This window comes from Gekko japonicus, unplaced genomic scaffold (genome assembly GCF_001447785.1).
Source record: "Gekko japonicus isolate JY-2015 unplaced genomic scaffold, Gekko_japonicus_V1.1 scaffold421, whole genome shotgun sequence".
Lineage (NCBI taxonomy): Eukaryota > Metazoa > Chordata > Lepidosauria > Squamata > Gekkonidae > Gekko > Gekko japonicus.
Window position 1 is genome coordinate 122,376 of NW_015164195.1, and position 18,015 is coordinate 140,390.

Genomic DNA, 18,015 nt, shown 5'->3' on the forward strand with positions numbered 1-18,015 from the left:
GTTGCATCTATGACACTGTCTAACCATCTCATTCTTTGCCGTCCCCGACTTCTTTGACCTTCAATCTTTCCCAGCATCAGGGTCTTCTCCAGTGAGTGCTCCCTTCTCATTTGGTTTTGGTGATATAAGGGTGGGGGAAATAACCTGAACTGGGACAATAAAAGTTCCAGGGGCTGAAATAATCTTAGAATGTGTTTGAGAATCCTTCTCGCTCCCCAGTGCTCCAGGCCTATTTTTTTTTAACGGTTTCTCTTCATTTTTGCCAACTATGCACTAAGGATCACCTTTCTACGCCCCGCAGAATCAAAGGAGAAAGCTTTCCTCGGCTTGTACCATTCAATGCAGCAGGGGTGAGCTCCATGTTTCGTCGCTCCCCCCGGAGAAAAAGAACTCCCTGCATGTAGACAAACAACATCCAGGGGAGAAGAGACGCCAGCAGCAGGTTTCTTCCTGACGCGGAAGTTCTAAACGTACAGAGTGGTTTGGAGGGGGGGGGACATCCGAGCGTGCAACCCCTTCCCTACGTGCGGCACACGTTGGTGCGGTCCGGGAAAAGCTGGAACTCGGGATGTTGCTGGGCGCCCCGTCGCCTAGTCCTCGCCCGCTTGCCCTTTTCACTATTGCGCACTCGCTTAATTTGCACTTGGAACGTTCGGTCAGCTTCCGACGGTCCCTATTGGCCGAGCCTTGCCCGATAGATTACCGTCTTTTGCAACAGTGCCCGTCGCCTTCACTTTTTTCTAACCAGCACTAGGGATTTTTGCCCTGACCCTGGCTAGCTCAATATCGGGAAGCTAAGCAGGGTCGGCCGTGGTTACTACTTGGATGGGAGACCGCCAAGGAAGTCCAGGGCTCCACGCGAAAGCAGTCGACGGCAAAAAAAACCCCACCTCTGAACGGCTCTTACCTTGAAAGCCCTACAGGGTCGCTATAACTCGGCGGCGACTTCGCTGCCGTTTCCACTGTCACCATGGGTTCTAAGCTTGCATTAAGAATTCTTTCCTGGGAACAAGCGCCAGGGAATAAGCGGGGATTACTTCGAAGTAGACCTGTTTTGGGTTTGCAGTGTTCATTAGGAAAACAGGCGTGGGAGTGTGAGGTGAAGCGAGGGAGTTTGGGCTGGACGGCAAAAAGCCCTCCCCTCCCGGTTTATGAAAGCGAAACCGATTTTGCTCTGGCGCTGTTCAATGGACGCGCATGCCACAGACTTTCCCTTTTATTCTGGCCTTGGGCCATCGCACCGGTCTAGCGCGACCCTGGGTTCCAGTCTTTCCAATCCAGGGTATGCATATAAGAAGAGTGCACCTGACAAGCAAACCGGGATCCCGGCTTTCTTATCCCCCTTAACTCGGACCTGTATCAGCTCGAACTGAAGACAACTTGGGGGGGGGGGCGATTCCGTCCGCCTGTGAGCGCGATCCACAGCCCGTTGAAACAGGGGGCAACCGGTGTTCCCTTCCTCTAAGCTGAGTGAGTGTGAGCTAGCTCACAGTTTTTTGGCCTCCAGCGCACAGATTTTTGTCTTCGCTCAGGAAGGAGGGCTCCAGAGCAAACTAATTTGTGTGGTAGTCAAATCGCTCGCTCACAGCTTTAATGCTAGTAGCTCACAAAATAGAATTTTTGCTCACAGACTCCACAGCTTAGAGGGAGCCTTGGCAAGATGTCCATCGAGGGAGTGCGCTCACAGACAAGGGGCCAAGCGCTCCCTCCTCGCTAGTGGGTTGACTCTATAGGTCGGGATGAGTTTCTAGCGCGCCAGGCCTGACGGATAGGGACCGGTAGCCCCATTGCGAAAGAAATCGCACTTTGAAAAATAGACACACGATGGATCAAAAGCAATCCTCCCCCCACAAAAATCTCCACTCCAAACCAGTCAGCAAAATACCTGTTAAAACACACAGAGGACGGCCAAGCTATTGCGTGAAATAACAGCTCCCCCCCCCCAATGCAAGGTGCCGGAGAGGACGCTCCCCCTACTCACTCAAGAGGCTGGCTTGGTGGGAGCCGTTGACTTTCCCATCTGGGTGGATCTGGAGATGGAAGCCGATGCCCACCCGGCAGTAGAGGCTGCCGGTCCTGCGCCCGGAGGGGCTCCACTGGAAACTGCTCCGGTCCAAGCCGCTGCCTGGAACTCCCCAAGCGGGGGAGAAATAAGAGGAAGGCGCGGAGGAGGAGGAGGACGAAGCGGTGCTCCGATCCTCCGAGCTGCTGCTGCTGCCGCCGCTTCTGCTGCTGCTGCTGCTGCTGCTGCTGTTTTTGGCACGGAGCGCCGCGTCTCGGAATTGCGCGCTGGGGGGCCGCCGCGTCTCCGGGTGTGCCCAAGCGAAGAGGATCAGGTGGCTGAGGCAGAGGAGACAGAGGAGGCAGGACAAGCTCATTCTTCCAGCCGGGGGGAAGCGCGGGGCATTTTGCAGAGGAGGGGGCGGCTGCTGCTGCACCTTGGGGGCGGCCGGGCGTCCGCTCGGCCGGCCTGGGAAGGCATCGTCGGCCCGCCGGAGGGAGAGCGCGCTCCGAGAGCGCAGCGCTGGCACGGAGATATTTATAACCCGGGTGATCTCACAGCTCTCTCGACATGCCTGGAGTCTAAAGGAGGCTCACTTCCCCAGCCCTTGGGAGGCTGGGGGCGCCTGGTGGCGGGTCCCGGAGGGGGGGGGAGGAGGAGGGGGGGAGGAGGAAGAAGCGTGCTTGCGAGGCAGCCGACGGATTGCAGTGGAATGCAGTCAGCTCAGTGGGGCTTACTCCTTCGTTAGCGGGATATCATTTCCCCTCTCCTCCAGCCGCTGGAAGCGATCGAGAACTTGGATTGGGACCCAAGAGTCTGCCCCGTTGTTTGTTTCGAGCCGGTAGGGTGCCGTGGAACTCCCTGCCACTGGATCAGCAGAAAACAGCAAGAGTCCAGTCGCGCCGGAAAGACTAACAAAATTGGTGACAGGTTAGGGGCTTTCGTGAGCCACTGCTCACTTCTTCAGATACCCCTGGATGTAGCCCTGGACTCTAGTTTTACATGGGGATCGGGCCCCATTTCAGAAATAGAGTCTTGCCAATGGCTATTAGTCGTGATAGGTCCACGAAGCCTCCCCATCCAGGGGCAGTGTACCTCAGTAAAGGGTTGCTGGGGAGGACAAAGGACGGAAGGGAGGGACTCTGCGTCTGAAATGAAGGTTCTGGACTCGATGGACGTTCTGGGCCCCGTTCTGCAGCAGGCCTGTTTCGGGCTGTGGTTGGGGCTGCAGAATGAGAGTCGAGCCGAAGCACGTGGGCGGACTCCGCGGCCCACGCAGCGCGATCCTAAGAAACCCTGACTCGGTCGGAAGTCGATCGCGTTGCCTGTGGTGGTTTCTGCTCCGAGGCCCCGTGCAGGCAAAGACCGAAGCCGCGATGAAGCCCCGATCCAGTTCAATTACATTCATTTCAAAGCCCTGGTGGGAAAAAGAGGTGCCGGGGCTCAAAGGTTCCTGGAAGGTCTGTCTTTTAATCCCAACGGTCTGATTGTGCTTGCTGCTTAGCACGTGCTCCGACTCAGAGCTACACTCTTCTGTCTTCTTGGTGCTTGGGGGGGGGCAACAGTGGGAGGGCTTCTAGTGTCCTGGCCCCACTGCTGGACCTCCTGATGGCACCTGGTATTTTTGGCCACTGTCTGACAGAGTGTTGGACTGGATGGGCCATTGGCCTGATCCAACATTGGCTTCTCTTATGTTCTTAAGAGCAGAGATCCATCAGTGGCTATGAGCCACAAGGTATAGATAGGAACTCTCAGTCTGGGGCAAGGGATGCTCTGTCTTCTTGGTGCTTGGGGGGGGGCAACAGTGGGAGGGCTTCTGGTGTCCTGGCCCCACTGGTGGACCTCCTGATGGCCCCTTGTATTTCTGGCCACTGTGTGACAGAGTGTTGGACTGGATGGGCCATTGGCCTGATCCAACATTGGCTTCTCTTATGTTCTTACGTTGTCCCTTGACCATTCTTTCCTTTCTGGGAGGACTTCGCAAAGCGGCATCCCGGGCGGAACTGTAGGAAACCTGCATTACTTGCTTGAATTTTATCCACGCGTTTATTTTGACCCAAGAGCTTGTACGGGTCGGGCCGCGTCCAGGGTTGCCAACCTCCAGGTGGGGGCCTGCAGATCTCCCGGAATTACAACTGATCCCCAGGCGACAAGAGATCAGTCCCCTTGGAGAAAATAGGGCTGCTTTGAAGCGTGGACTCGGTGGCCTTACACCCCGCTGAGTTCCCTCCGCTCCCCAAACCCCACCCTCTCTAGGCTGCACCCCCAATCTCCAGGAATTTCCTGGCCTGGAGCTGGCAACCCTGTTTAATGGGCTTTCCAGGCAATAGGGGACGGGTTTTGGGGGGGGAAGTCCAGGTAATTTGATTTTACCTGGGGACTCAACGGAGGTGAGGCAAAGACCCTGAGCCCCTTTACTGAACAGTAATTTCCATCCTGTGGAGACGCCTTTTCTTGTAATCAAGAGAGTTAGCATTTGTATAGCGCTTTCAGCGTTCAAAGCGCTCGACATCCACCGCTACGGTAGCAACTGCCCTGCAGAGGAGGCCGGGATTCTCATCTCCTTGGGTGGGCCGGGTGAGGGAAGGCAGCTTGAAAGACGCGGACTGCCGTCCCGTGTCTCCTTGAGAGTAGAGACGCCGCGGGCGGAGCGCTTTCCTAGACCGAACCGCGCCTGAGTTGCTTCGGCCGGCGCCCGTCCATCTACCTGGCCGGCCGGCCGGCCGATGAATTATTCAGCGACGTGCGAGACGCAGACGGGCTCCCCCCCCCCCCCCACCGCCCGGGGACAATGCGCTTTTCCTCTCCCGGCAGGGGCCACCCCTGGGCGTCAGTCCTTGGCTGCCTCCGCGGCTGTCACGCCGCCGTTTCCAGGGAGCGCTCCGAGGAGTGAGTCATCCCCTTGCCTGCCGCCTGCCACAGCCTTCCAAGGCCCCAGCGTGGAGAATATACCCCTCCCAGGAGCAGAGTGGAGCAGCCCAAGCCCCTGGCCCAGAGAGATCGAGGATGGGTGTCCTACTTTTTCATTCCCCCCTCCCAGGAGCTCTGGGTGCCTCACCAGGCCTCTTCTGCATTTCACCCGCACAACAACCCTGTGAGGTAGGCTAGGTGGGGACTGGGAGAGGGTAGCTGGCCCAAAGGAAAGCTTCAAGTGGGAATTGGAACTGGGGTCTCCCACATCTGGCTCCAACCCTCCAACACCTACAACCCCCTACAGTGTGGTCTGTCTGTCTGTCGGTCTGTCTGCCTGCGTGGTTAAGAGCCCGGACTGTAATCTGGAAGAACCAGGTTGGATTCCCCACTCCTCCACATGCAGCTGCTGGTGTGACCTTGGGTCAGTCACAAGTTCTTTCAGAGCTGTTCCCTCAGGGGCAGTTCTCGAGAGAGCTCTCTCAGCCCCACCTACCTCACAGGGTGTCTGTTGTGGGGAGGGGAAGGGAAATGGATTGTTAGCTGCTCTGAGACTCCTTTGGGTAGTGAAGGGTGGGGTATAAATCCAATCTCTTATTATTATCAGCTCATTTACACCCCACCTTTCTCCCTATGGGGACCCAAAAGGGGCTTTAATTGTTCTCCTCTCCTCCATTTTATCCTCACAACCACCCTGTGAGGTAGGCTAGGCTGAGAATGTGTGACTGGCCCACAAGGTCACCCAGCGAACTTGCATGGCAGAGTGGGGATTCATTGCATGGCAGAGTGGGGATTCGAACCTGGGTCTCCCAGATCCTAGTCTGACACTCAAACCGCTAAACCACAATGGCTCTTCATTGCTACTGGAAGGCTTGGGAGGGAAGGCTGAAGTTTGTTCTCCCCCAGTCTGTGCTTGCACGCCAAATCCAGCCCTGCGGCCTTTGGAAGTTCCCTGATGTTTAGCGGGTGAGCCGTGACATGAGTCGGGTCGAGAGTCCCCCAGATCCCCTTATGTCATAATTATCGTCTACGTGATCTCACAGGTAAGGCCTCTGTCCTTCTGCCTCAGTCCCCCCTCCAATTTACACTACGGAGGAGATACAACTGGCCTACTGTACAGGGCTGTTGTACGGTAGAGCTATAAATGCAGAGACTGAAGTGGTGGAATGCCAGACTGGTCGATACCGCTTCAGACTGTGGGCGAAAAAAATTATCACACTTTGAATGCTTCCCTGCATAAAAGACTCTGCAAGTTAAAAAAACCTGCTCTCTCCTCTATCTATCTATCTATCTATCTATCTATCTATCTATCTATCTATCTATCTATCTATCATCTATCTATCTATCTATCTATCTATCTATCTATCTATCTATCTATCTATAGCTATCTATAGCTATCTATAGCTATCTATAGCTATCTATCTATCTATCTATCTATCTATCATCTATCTCTATCTATCTATCTATCTATCTACCTATCTACCTACCTACCTACCTACCTACCTACCTATCTACCTACCTATCTACCTACCTATCTACCTACCTACCTACCTACCTACCTACCTACCTATCTACCCACCCACCTATCTACCTACCCACCCACCCACCTATCTACCTACCTATCTACCTATCTACCTATCTATCTACCTACCTACCTATCTATCATCTATCTACATATCTACATATCTACCTATCTACCTACCTACCCACCCACCCATCTACCCATCTACCCATCTACCTATCTACCTATCTACCTATCTACCTATCTACCTATCTACCTATCTACCTACCTACCTACCTACCTACCTACCTATCTACCTGAACGCAGTGCTGAGATAAGTATATATGATACAGCAGTGCTAAATACTGAGATGAAGCAACATCATTATTACACAGTTCATGCGTTTTGGGAATTACAGAGTAGAATCAGCAAAAACGGTTTAGGGCTCTGCCCCCCTCAGTTTACAATCTAACTCTTACCAACAAGAGAGTGATAGACGACGTGAGGGAAGGAGAAATCGAAGCTATCAGAGAGAACAGGGGAGACATCAAGGGCAGTCAAGAACGTAAGAAAATGCAGTTGCGTCACCCATAAACCACCATTTTGCTTTTAAAGACAGGCTAAATGGTGAGGCCTCTGGGGAAAGGGGTCATAAGAAAGAGAAAGCTCAGACGAGATTATTTGTTTGTCCAGCCTTTTCCTCCAACGGGGACCCAAAGTAGCTGACATCATTCTCCTCCTTTCCATTTTATCTTGGCAACAACTCAGTGAGGTAGTTTAGGCTGAGTGTGTGACTGGCCCAAGCTCACCCAGCGAGCTTCCTTGGGAGTGTGAGGATTTGAACCCAGGCCTTACAGAACCGAGTCCAACTCTATAAACGTTACAACATACTGGGCCTCTGCACCCAGATACTAGACTCATCCAGGGTCTCCAAAGAAGACGAAGGACTAATTTCCGAGATGCCACGGTTCTAGCCCGGCTGGGTCCCCTCCTCTCGGGGAATGGCCAGGCTGTTGAAGGAAATGGGTAAAGGCTTTGAATGCTACATGCGCTGAACTTCTACAGACCATGACTGTCAACACTGCCAGGGCGACATCATTCTATCCTTGAGGCCGCTCCTCAGGTTGGAGCACCGATGTGAGAGACGCATAAAGTCCCTCGGAATACGTAGTTCTATGTTTGATAAGACGGCCCGATCCTAACCATCTCCTCCGGATGTAACCATCCGGCAGTCAAATGGCAAGCAATACCTTTAGGGCTGAGATAAACAGGCTAACCTTAAAGATAGAAGCTAAAGAGAAGCAGCTGAGGTGGGATGTAAAACTGTGAGGAAACCCACTCTTTTCAACAGGACAGACGTCACAGGATCGCAGCCTTTGGATCTGATCTTGTATATAATTGTTCTAACTCAGTGGAACAGCCTTTCTGAGAACAACGTGAATGTTTTGGAAGGGAAAGGCACTTCCAAATACATGAGTATGCGCTTAGACACACATACTCAGAGGCCGCAACATTTCTGTTCCTGATCTTCTTTGGCCATGTTTCTCCTGGACCGCCATAGCCAAGAGTAACTCCTGAAATCCAAAAGTTCCAGAATTTTGGGTTGCATGTAACAATCCTGTCACTTTTGAATCCCGAATCTGACGACGTTGGCAGCTGTTCAGAGAAATCCACCATGCGTTTGACAAATCCGCTTACCGGTCGCGCTTACAAGAACAAGCATTATGTGCTCTTGCGATAGCTGCATTCTCGCAATATTTTTTAAACATTTTTTTTGCACCAAGCCATCTGTGCTCTCATGCTATTTTAACCTGTTTTCTGCCAAACCATCTGGGATGGTGCGATGGCTTTAACCCTTTGCCTGCCAAATGGTCTGTTCTCCAGAGCGGAATGCGCATAAGTGAGAATCCTTGTTGGTGCAGCCCTAAGGACTACAGAACCCATCTTGCAGGGTGATGGCGGGCAAACAGTGCAGGTGCCAAAGCATCCAGCCTTGAACTGAAGTGAGATATTGACCCTGATCATATGAAGCGGCATTAGATTTAATCTAATTGTGCTGTATTTTCTGGCTGGTCCATCAGTGTCAGTACTGTCTACTTAGACTGGCAGAGCCAGTTTGGTGTAGTGGGTAGGAGCATGGACTGTAATCTGGGAGAACTGGGTTTGATTTCCAGCTCCTTCACATGCAGCTGCTAGTGTGACCTTGGGTCAGTCACATGGACTTTTGGAGCTGTTCTCTCATGAGTAGTTCTTGAAAGAGCTCTCTCAGCCCCACCTTCCTCACAGGGTGTCTGTTGTGGGGAGGGGAAAGGAAAGAAGATTGTAAGCTCTGAGACTCCTTCGGGTAGTGAAGGGTAGGGTATAAATCCAGTCTCTTCTTCAGGTAAATGGTCTTTCACATCAACTACTGCTTGGTCCTTTTAACTGGAGGTTCTGGGGATTGAACCTGGGAAGTTCTGCACGCCAAGCAGAGGCGTTTCGACTGAGCCACAGCAACTCTCCAGGGTAACAAACAAAGAAAGGCCTTTCCCAATGCTTTTTTGTTTGTTGAAACAACAGATGCCAGGGGCTGCAACTGAGATCTCCCGTACAGAGCTGGCATAGCATAGTAGATAGGAGAGGCAGAGTAAGATCCTGGACAACCCAGGTTGGAATCCCCACTTGCACCACGGAAGCTTGCTGGGTGGCCTTGGGCCTGTCACAAGCTCTCAGCCTGGCCCACCTCACAGCGGTGTTGTTGTGAGAAAACAGAGGAGGGGAGAATGATGTTCTCTGCTGCTTGAAATCCCCACTGGGGAGGAAAGCAGGATATAAATAGGAGGGGCCGTGGCTCAGTGGCAGAGCATCTGCTTGGCATGCAGAAGGTCCCAGGTTCAATCCCCAGCATCTCCCAGTTAAAGGATCGGACAGTAGGTGATGCGAAAGACCTCTGCTGAAGACCCTGGCAAGCTGCTGCTGCTGCTCTGAGTAGGCAAGCCTGACTTTGGTGGACCCAGGGTCTGACTTGATATAAAGCAGCTTCGTGTATTCATGAGTTCATAAACAGATAAATGCAAATTCATCGAATACAAACATGGCACTCTGCCAGAGAGTCACACTGTCCTCTTGAAGGACTGGTAGGACCAATAGGTGGCTATTTTTGAGACGTCAACAACTGAAATGCAAGCCAGTCCTGCAAGATCTGCACCCCACGGCTCTGGCCTCACATTACATCCTGCTCTGCACCCATGCGCCCTTCTCTGACCTCTCCCCTACCCTTGCCCTGACTTCAAAAGCCTGTAAACACTCAGCTGAAGGCCAAAGAACAATAATAGCAACAGGTTGCGTTGTTGGCTTTATAACTCACACAACTCCTCCGGAGTAAGCAAGCTGTTGACGGCAGGCACACATCTGAAGTTCTGTGTGAGTCCAGGTTAATTAAGACGCAAGGGAATGGTCCCGGAGACGGTGCCAGTGCTTGTAACCTGATCAAAAAGAAGCTGAAGTGGATCATATGGGTCACGTGAGTTTTAATTGTATAGTGTTGGGATTCTGAGATTGAAGATCGATGGTCGTTTTGCAAACACAAGAGTCACATTAGTGAACAGAAAAATATCTTTACTACAAAACAAAATAAAGCATGGGTAGGGTACTTTGGATAAAGAGGAATAAAACAAAAGGTTACATACTTGCAGTTACTTTCAGCACTACATACTAACACCTACATCTTTCTATCTACCATGTTTCCCCGAAAACAAGACACTGTCTTATAATTATTTTTTCTCAAGAACACACACTAGGGCTTATACCACAAATGCATAGAAATCCTGCTAGGGCTTATTTTGGGGGTAGTTCTTATTTTCAGGAAAACAGGGTATCTGGCAGCTTCAAGAGAGTGCTTCCTGTGTGCTTCACACAAAGGGCCATAAAGCTTGTGAATACATTAATGCTAGATCAAAGCATTTCCACAAACAAGTTGTTAGTTGACCAATACAAAGGCTACAGGTCACTTCATTAGGCTAAGCAACTCCCTCAAACTTTCCCGCCATAGAATACATTATGTAACGCAACATCCTGTTTCCTGACAAACAACACTTAACTCTGTAATGACTGAAGTGTAGGCAACTTGAAACTCCAACATATAGCGATCAGTGTTCCCTCTAAGCTGAGTTAGTGTGAGTTAGCTCACATTTTTTTAGCCTCTGGCTCACACGTTTTTGTCTTAGCTCAGGAAAGATGCCTCCAGAGTAAGCTAATTTAATGCAGTCACCAAATCGCTGGCTCACAACTTTAATGCCAGGAGCTCACAAAGTAGGATTTTTGCTCACAAGACTCCACAGCTTAGAGGGAACATTGATAGCGATTCATTAGCCTGGTTTACACTGCATACCCTGAACATGAATCCGAGTCAACGCTGGGAGATAAGAAATGTGCTTTGTTTGTGGGTGACGCATGCCCACAGGGCTGGTCTTAGGCATTCGTGGGCCCTGAGCAAAAGTCTAGGATGTGACTCCAGAATTAGTGCCACCCCGGCCACCACCATCCCAGAGCCATGCAAGGGGGGCCCTTGCCCTGTGCAAGGCAGGTGGGAGCTGCCGCTGAACCTCCACATTCAGAGGCAACCTCTGGATCCCAGAGCCAAGAAGCAATGACGGGGAAGGCCTCGGCCTCTCTGCCCTGCTGGCGGCCCTCCAGTAGGGCCACCCAAGCAGATGCTCTACCACTGAGCCACAGCGCCTCCCAAGCTTATTTGGGGTGTGTGAGTGTGTGTGTGTGCAAAGCCCTGTTCCTTTTTTGCAGCCGATTTATTAATAGATTGGGGAGGGGGCAGTCCATTTCGTGCCAAATCGAAGCTTTATTATTAATTTGTCTATTTATTTGATTTGTATCCCGCCCTCCCTGCTAACTAAAACACAGAGTTAAATAAAACGACAACAATACAATGTTAAAACACAGCGTAAAGTACTAGTGCTGTTCGTGGGCGATGGCGGGCATGAGCAGCGTCTGACCTTGACGTGTTAATCAGGGGTCATTTTGTAGAAAAAGAGGTGCAGGAGCTCATTAGCATAACTCATTAGCATAACTTATTTGCATATGCCACACCCCCTGACATCACCGGAAGTGTGTCAGAAGACAACGCCCACCGCTTAGGCTCCACTGGACTGTTTTGGATTGCTAGCTATTGGGGGGGGGGAGAACGTGCAGATCTGTCCTCGCAGAGGAGGGAGAGCTTGTACCTGAAGGCGGGCCGAGGGGGGGGCTCTGCAACACCTGGCTGCTTCTTGTTCCTTGTGGCTTGACTGAGGGCTGCTGGAAGCAGGGGGCGGGGCTTGTTGCATGTGCCCGCCCCCTGGGCTCCTTACTGCCGGAGCTCCGCTCCTGTGCGCTCCTGCAGGAAATGACCCCTGATGTTAATAGTGATGGTAATTTGAATCTGACACTGACATGTCAGATTCTTGGTCTTGTTGCTAAAGCATCTCATAAGTGACCAGAAGGGGAAGAGCCGTGGCTCAGTGGTAGAGCGTTTTCTTGGCATGCAGAAGGTCCCAGGTTCAATCCCCGGCATCTCCAGCTAAAAGGACCAGGCAGGAGGTGATGGGAAAGACCTCAGCCTGAGACCCTGGAGAGCTGCTGCCAGTCTGAGTAGACAATACTGACCTGGGTGGACCAATGGTCTGTTTCAATATAAGGCAGTGTCATGTGTGAGCGCTCATGTGTATTTCCCAGTGACCAGTGGGGCATGATTTAGGGTATCCCAATCCTAAATTTGTGTCTGCCTTATACTGACCTGGATAGCGCAGGCTAGCCCAATCCCGTCAGATCTCAGAAGCTAAGCAGGGTTGGTCTTTGTTAGTATCTTGAAGGACGAACTCCAAGGAATACCAGGGTCGTGATGCAGAGGCAGGCAATGGCAAACCACCTCTGAAATGCCTCCTGCCTTAAAAACAAGTCTAGCTCGCCACCTAGTGGTGCCTTATGCTAAAAGAGCTAGAACTTCTGGCTGCCAGACAATCTTAGGATTTCCTGGCTATTCTACACACAATGCCATACAATGAGGATGATAGTTGTTGTTGTCTAGTCAGGATGGCTGTGGCTTTCCGAGGTCGCAAGTGGAAGTCTTTCACATCATTCGCTGCGTGATCCTTTTAAGTTCCAGTGCCAGGGATTGAACCTGGGGCCTTCTGTGTGCAAAGCAGATGGTCTTCCACTGAGCCACAGCCACTTCCCAACTGCACTGATACTTTCTCTCAGTGCCCCCCCCCCGCCATTGCACTGTGAGGATGGTACTTTCCCACTTTACAGAACTGTTGTATGGAATTCAATAGACCAAGGTCATCCATCTGTTTATCTAGTGCAGGGGTGTCAAACAGGTGGTCCAGGGGCCGGATCAGGCCCCCGGAGGGCATCTATCAGGCCCGCAGTGGAACTGGTTGTCTTCTGCTTCTTCTTCCAGTTCTGCCGCTGCTGCGACATTGTAGGTTTGCAGCTTACAGATACACACCTGAACAGCATACTCAAGATTGCAACAGCACAGACATTTTGATGCAATAATTCAGAGCAAGAGGTGTCAGTTATCAGATACTGTTAAATAAACAAAATATTGTAAGAGTGCTGATGTTTTAAGCATGTTTTTATTTTAAGTAACAAAAATGCCCTCTGTGTTTGTGTCCTTTATAAAGTTTATATCTCTGCTACCTGGCATTACATTTTATGACACACATGGCCCGGCCCAACAGGGTCTCATTCATGTCAGATCCGGCCCTCATTACAAATGAGTTTGACACCACTGCTCTAGTGCATTTTTTGTTCTGCCCTTCCTCCAGGTTGCTCAGGGCTATATACATGGTTTTACCTTCTCTATTTTCTCCTCACAACAATCCTGTGAAGTAGGTTGGGCAGAGAGAGAGAGAGAGAGAGAGGTCCAAGTTCACCCAGTAAACTGCATGGAAAAGTGCAGGGAATTTGAACCTGGGTCTCCTACATCGTGATCTGTCATTTTAACCACTACACCAGGCTGGCTCCAAGATACACTGTGCAAAATATTTCAGTCAACTACGCTGGGGCAGAAGACTGAAGAGGGTAATACAAGCTGGAATTATACCTGTGTATCTATGTGAGCTGAAGTGTAAAAGGTAAAGGTTCCCTTGCTCGAAAGCCAGTCGAATCTGACTCTAGGGTTGCGGTACTCATCTCCGTTTCAAAGCCGAAGAGCCAGCGCTGTCCGAAGACTTCTTCGTGGTCATGTGACTGGCATGACTAAATGCTGAGGCGCACGGAACGCTGTTACCTTCCCACCGAAGTGGTACCTATTTATCTATTTGCAATTTCTTGCTTTCAAAATGCTAGGTTGGCAGGAGCTGGAACTAGAGATGGGAGCTCACTCCATCATGCGGCACCCGGGTCTCAAACTGCTGAACTACTGACCTTCCACAGCCTGCAGTTCAGCGTCTTAACCACTTGAGCCACCACAGCTCACCAGAGCTGAAGCGTGCCTGCACACAAAAGCTTATACCCAGAATAAAACTTTGTTGGTCTTAAAGGCGCCACGGGACTCAAACTTTGCTCTGCTTGTAGTACTGGAAAGCATGACATAAATGCTGTTTGCAAATCCGTGTCATTGAAAGAAATGGGTTTTTTGCCACTCATCTCAATGGAGCGGGGCATGTACCAGGATAATCTATAAACTGTAATGGAAATATGTTCTTCTTTGGATAAATAATGGTTTTGAAAGTATTTATACATTGTCAGTATATACTTTTAAAGGCTCAAACTACTCTTCCTGACATCACACTAACCCCTCCCATTTCTTCTCTTTTTTCTTCGTGAGTCAACCTAAAACGAAGCCCCCAAAGATTATAGCTGACTTTACAAACTGCATACCTCTCTGTCTGCTAAGCAAAAAGAGCTTAAGAACGCTGGCTTCATTAAAAAGTTTAAGAGTAGAAATGTATTCCTATAGCAACCTGCAAACAAAAGGGGGCTTAATTAGTAGAAGTATTTTTTTTCTAAGACAGAACAACCCAAAGCAACAAAATCAAACAGAAAGCTACACCTTAAAATTATATTAGCCAAGAAAATACACTTCTATTTTTTTCATCCATTATTTGACTTGGCAAACAAAATTCTTCTAAGGCAAGTCCCAGGGCTTTTTTTGTAGAAAAAGCCCAGCAGGAACTCATTAGCATAATAGGCCACACCCAACAACAGAAACTCATTAGCATATCCAGCCACACCCATGAGAGCATAGCTCATTAGCATATTAGGCCACACCCCATGTTACCAGAAGTGTGGTCATCCAGCCACGCCCACCTTTTGCTTCTTATTCTGTTTACCTTGTTTGTTGTCAAAACCTAGGGCTTTTTTTGTAGCAGGAACTCCTTTGCATGTTAGGCCACACCCCTAATGTAGCCAATCCTAAGCAAATGCCTAGGTTCTGCAGGGCATGGAAGGCTGCTCTTTTTCAGGCGGGCTTTGGGTGACTGTGATCCACCAGGCAGCTTCTAGATTATGCTCCAGCTTTGTCTTCACCATCCATACATCCTGCCCTGCTTGAGAGTGGTTCGATTTCAACTGGGATAGATTTTTAATTGTTCTATATTTTTTAGGTTTACTGACTGTATCTTTTGCACAGTTTTATTGGGTGTATTTTATACGTTGTTAGCCACCTCAAGTCCCACTCAGGGGATAGGGAGCAGGATACAAATTTTATAAATAAATAAATAAGGTCCCGGTAACACGGGCCGGAAAATGCGGGGGGGAAGCGTGGCAGTTTGGCCCGGAGCAAAATAACGCGCGGCCGCCCAATCACACGTCCTGTCGAGGTCCCGTGGTTAGGGGCGAGGTGGCGATCACACGAGGATCCTGCAGCATGGCAAAGAAGTGGCACAGCGCGATCACACCAATGTCGTGTGAGATTCTGCGGAGCAACGGGACTTTCGCTTTCCTCTTTGTGCGCATGCGCCGTTGGGTGCTTGTGCGCATCTTGTGGAGACTTTGGGGAAAAAAACCTGTTTGCGATGGGACATGAAGGCTGCTCTTTTTCAGGCGGGCTTTGGGTGACTGTGATCCATCAGGCAGCTGGTAAATTATGCTCCGGCTCTGTCTTCACCATCCATACATTCTGCCCTGCTAGATAGTGGTTCGATTTCAACTGGGATAGATTTTTAATTGTTCTATATTTTTAAAGTTTATTGACTGTATCTTTTGGGTGTATTTTATACGTTGTTAGCCACCTCAAGTCCCACTCAGGGGAAAGGGAGCAGGATACAAATTTTATAAATAAATAAATAAGTTGGCCTTAATTACTTTTCTACTGTTTACCTTTGTGTGGCTGGCTGTGGCCCACTTTCTGATGTGGTCCAGATTCACATGGGGCAGCCTATAAGGAAGACGATTCCCCCATCTACTGTTTCTCATTTTTAGCCTAAAGAGGATTGCTGGCTCATTCTATACCCAGTTTAAAGGAATGCTCTTAGTCTGGACAATGACATGCAAAGATAGAGAAGGCAAGCAGCCATTTTGAAGGGGGAATGATAATGCACCATGAACACATTGCATCCATGCTCATCCTTGCACCTCACTTTGGCTAACATCCCGCTTGCCGTTTGCAAGTATGGAGCTGATAGCTCAGTGAGGCTATGTCTGTTTGCAGGACTGCAAGGCTTTTTGCACCGTTTCCATGCTTTCATACAACACCCCCACCCCCCATCCCTCTGCTGCTGTTTCCAGCTTTAAAGGGCATGTTGTTAAAAGAAAGAAAAAAAATCAACATTTTTTTGTACTTAGACTTACTACTAGTGTCTCTAAGTACCTTCACTGTTTACCCATAAACCCAGCTAATCTTGTGATCCTTTTGGGTGATTGCTTCTTGAATAGATGCTGCTGGTTATGCAGGCACAAACAGCAGGCAGTGCAAATCAGCAAATATTGCTCATTTAAAGAATGCATCCAGTTGCAAGTGGGGTTTCCAACAGGCCTGGAGAATAATATCCTGTCCCCTTAACAGCGGCTAAATAGGGTGTTATTTACCAGGTGATGTTATTGACCTCCATGCCATGAAAAGCTTCAGGTGCTCATTTCCACAGATTAAGGCCCTGTTAAAGGGACAGGAGATTTTTCTCCAGTCCTGTTGGCAACTTTATGCGGAGGTGCAAAATGAGGACAAGCTGTGAGAAGTTCACTGCTTTGTAATACAAGTAGATCACTTTAATGATCCAGCCGTGACTGGGGGGGGGGACATAGTGCATCAAGTGCCAATCAATCTTCTTTAATGCCAGCATTAGGCAAAAGCAGTGGCACGCTGCAGTGACTGACAGGCAGCATGGTGTAGTGGTTAGAGTGTCAGGGTAGGATCACAGAGACCCAGGTTCAAATCCCCACCCTGCCATGAAAGCTTGGTGGTCGCCCTTGGACCAGTCACACCTTCTCAGCCTAGAATACCTCACAGGGTTGTTGTGAGGGTAAAACATAGGACCACCGCCCCCAGTATCCAGTCAGAAGATGGATGCTAGTGAGCTTCTTGACTTCTGGCGGAAAAGGCGTCAAGAAAGAACCCCCTCCCCTCCCCAAGAGACCAGGACTGCAACATCTGCGATTGCGGGATGGAGTGTTGTCAGATCGGAGACATTCCTTTCGGAAAAGAATAGAGCGGAACGGATTTGAGGATTGCCAGTCATCTAGCGGTTCATGTGCTTGGCAGATTATTGCCAGATCCTTTTAAGACAGCACGGGGGAAAGGAGAAGGCTGAGAAGCCTCAGCTGGGAAAAGCCGGCTTTGAAATAGAGTCTGAGCCACTGTTTTTGGTGGGGAGGGGGAGGAGCTACGAGCTTTAATTGGCGAGATTAATTAACTGAAGCTTTAATTGCAAGTCAACCTAAAATTTCCTACGTGATGAATTACTCAGGGGAGACGATGCACCAAGATGTCAGTTCCCAAGTCGAAGAAGAGCTTTTCTTGATTTTTATCCTACCCTCAGGCCTTTAGTTATGGTGGTGCAATTCGGGGCTCCGCCCCCTTCCTTAAAGGCACAGCCCCACAAAAATATGCCCCCAAAGTACCTTTTAAAAAACATTTAAAATCAGTTTTTTAAAGGTGCGTGCTCCCATGCTGCGGTGAGACGAGCTGCGTGCTGAAAACAGACATGAGTACTTCACATGCAGCTTCACAGCTGCAGGAGTGATTGCCGGTTTGGTTTGAACGCAACTTGATTTACAGCCCCACCAGAAAAAAAATTGCCCCACAGGCCACAAAATCTTGGCTACGGGCCTGCCTACCTTTCATCCAAGGAGCTTGGCGTTGCATATATGGTGCTCTCCCATTCTGTCTTCACAACATTCCTGTAGGGTAGATTTGGCTAAGAGATTTTATTTATTCATTTATTAAATTCGGTCTCTAGGCTTCCCTCCCCTGTGAAACAGGGCTCAGGGCAGTGTACCACAATGAAAACAACATCCATGCAATAAATTCTGTAGTTAAAAACAATTAAAATACAATACAATACTGGACAAAGATTGTGACTGGACAAAGAAAAGAAGAGGAGGAGGAGGAGGAGGAGGAGGAGGAGGAGGAATTTATACCCTGCCCTTCACTACCGGAAGGAGTCTCAGAATGGCTTACAGTCTC

The 18,015-nt window shown here is 49.8% G+C and overlaps 1 protein-coding gene across 1 annotated transcript in view; it reads right to left on the bottom strand.

Moving 5' to 3' along the window:
• FGF5 (fibroblast growth factor 5) overlaps positions 1 to 2,495 on the bottom strand; it is a 48,063-nt gene extending 45,568 nt beyond the window's left edge. Inside the window, exon 1 of the mRNA XM_015408313.1 lies at positions 1,982 to 2,495. Within this exon, the coding sequence (XP_015263799.1) occupies positions 1,982 to 2,378 (397 nt within the window). The 5' untranslated portion in view covers positions 2,379 to 2,495. The remainder of the gene's footprint in view (positions 1 to 1,981) is intronic.
• Positions 2,496 to 18,015: the final 15,520 nt, after the last annotated feature.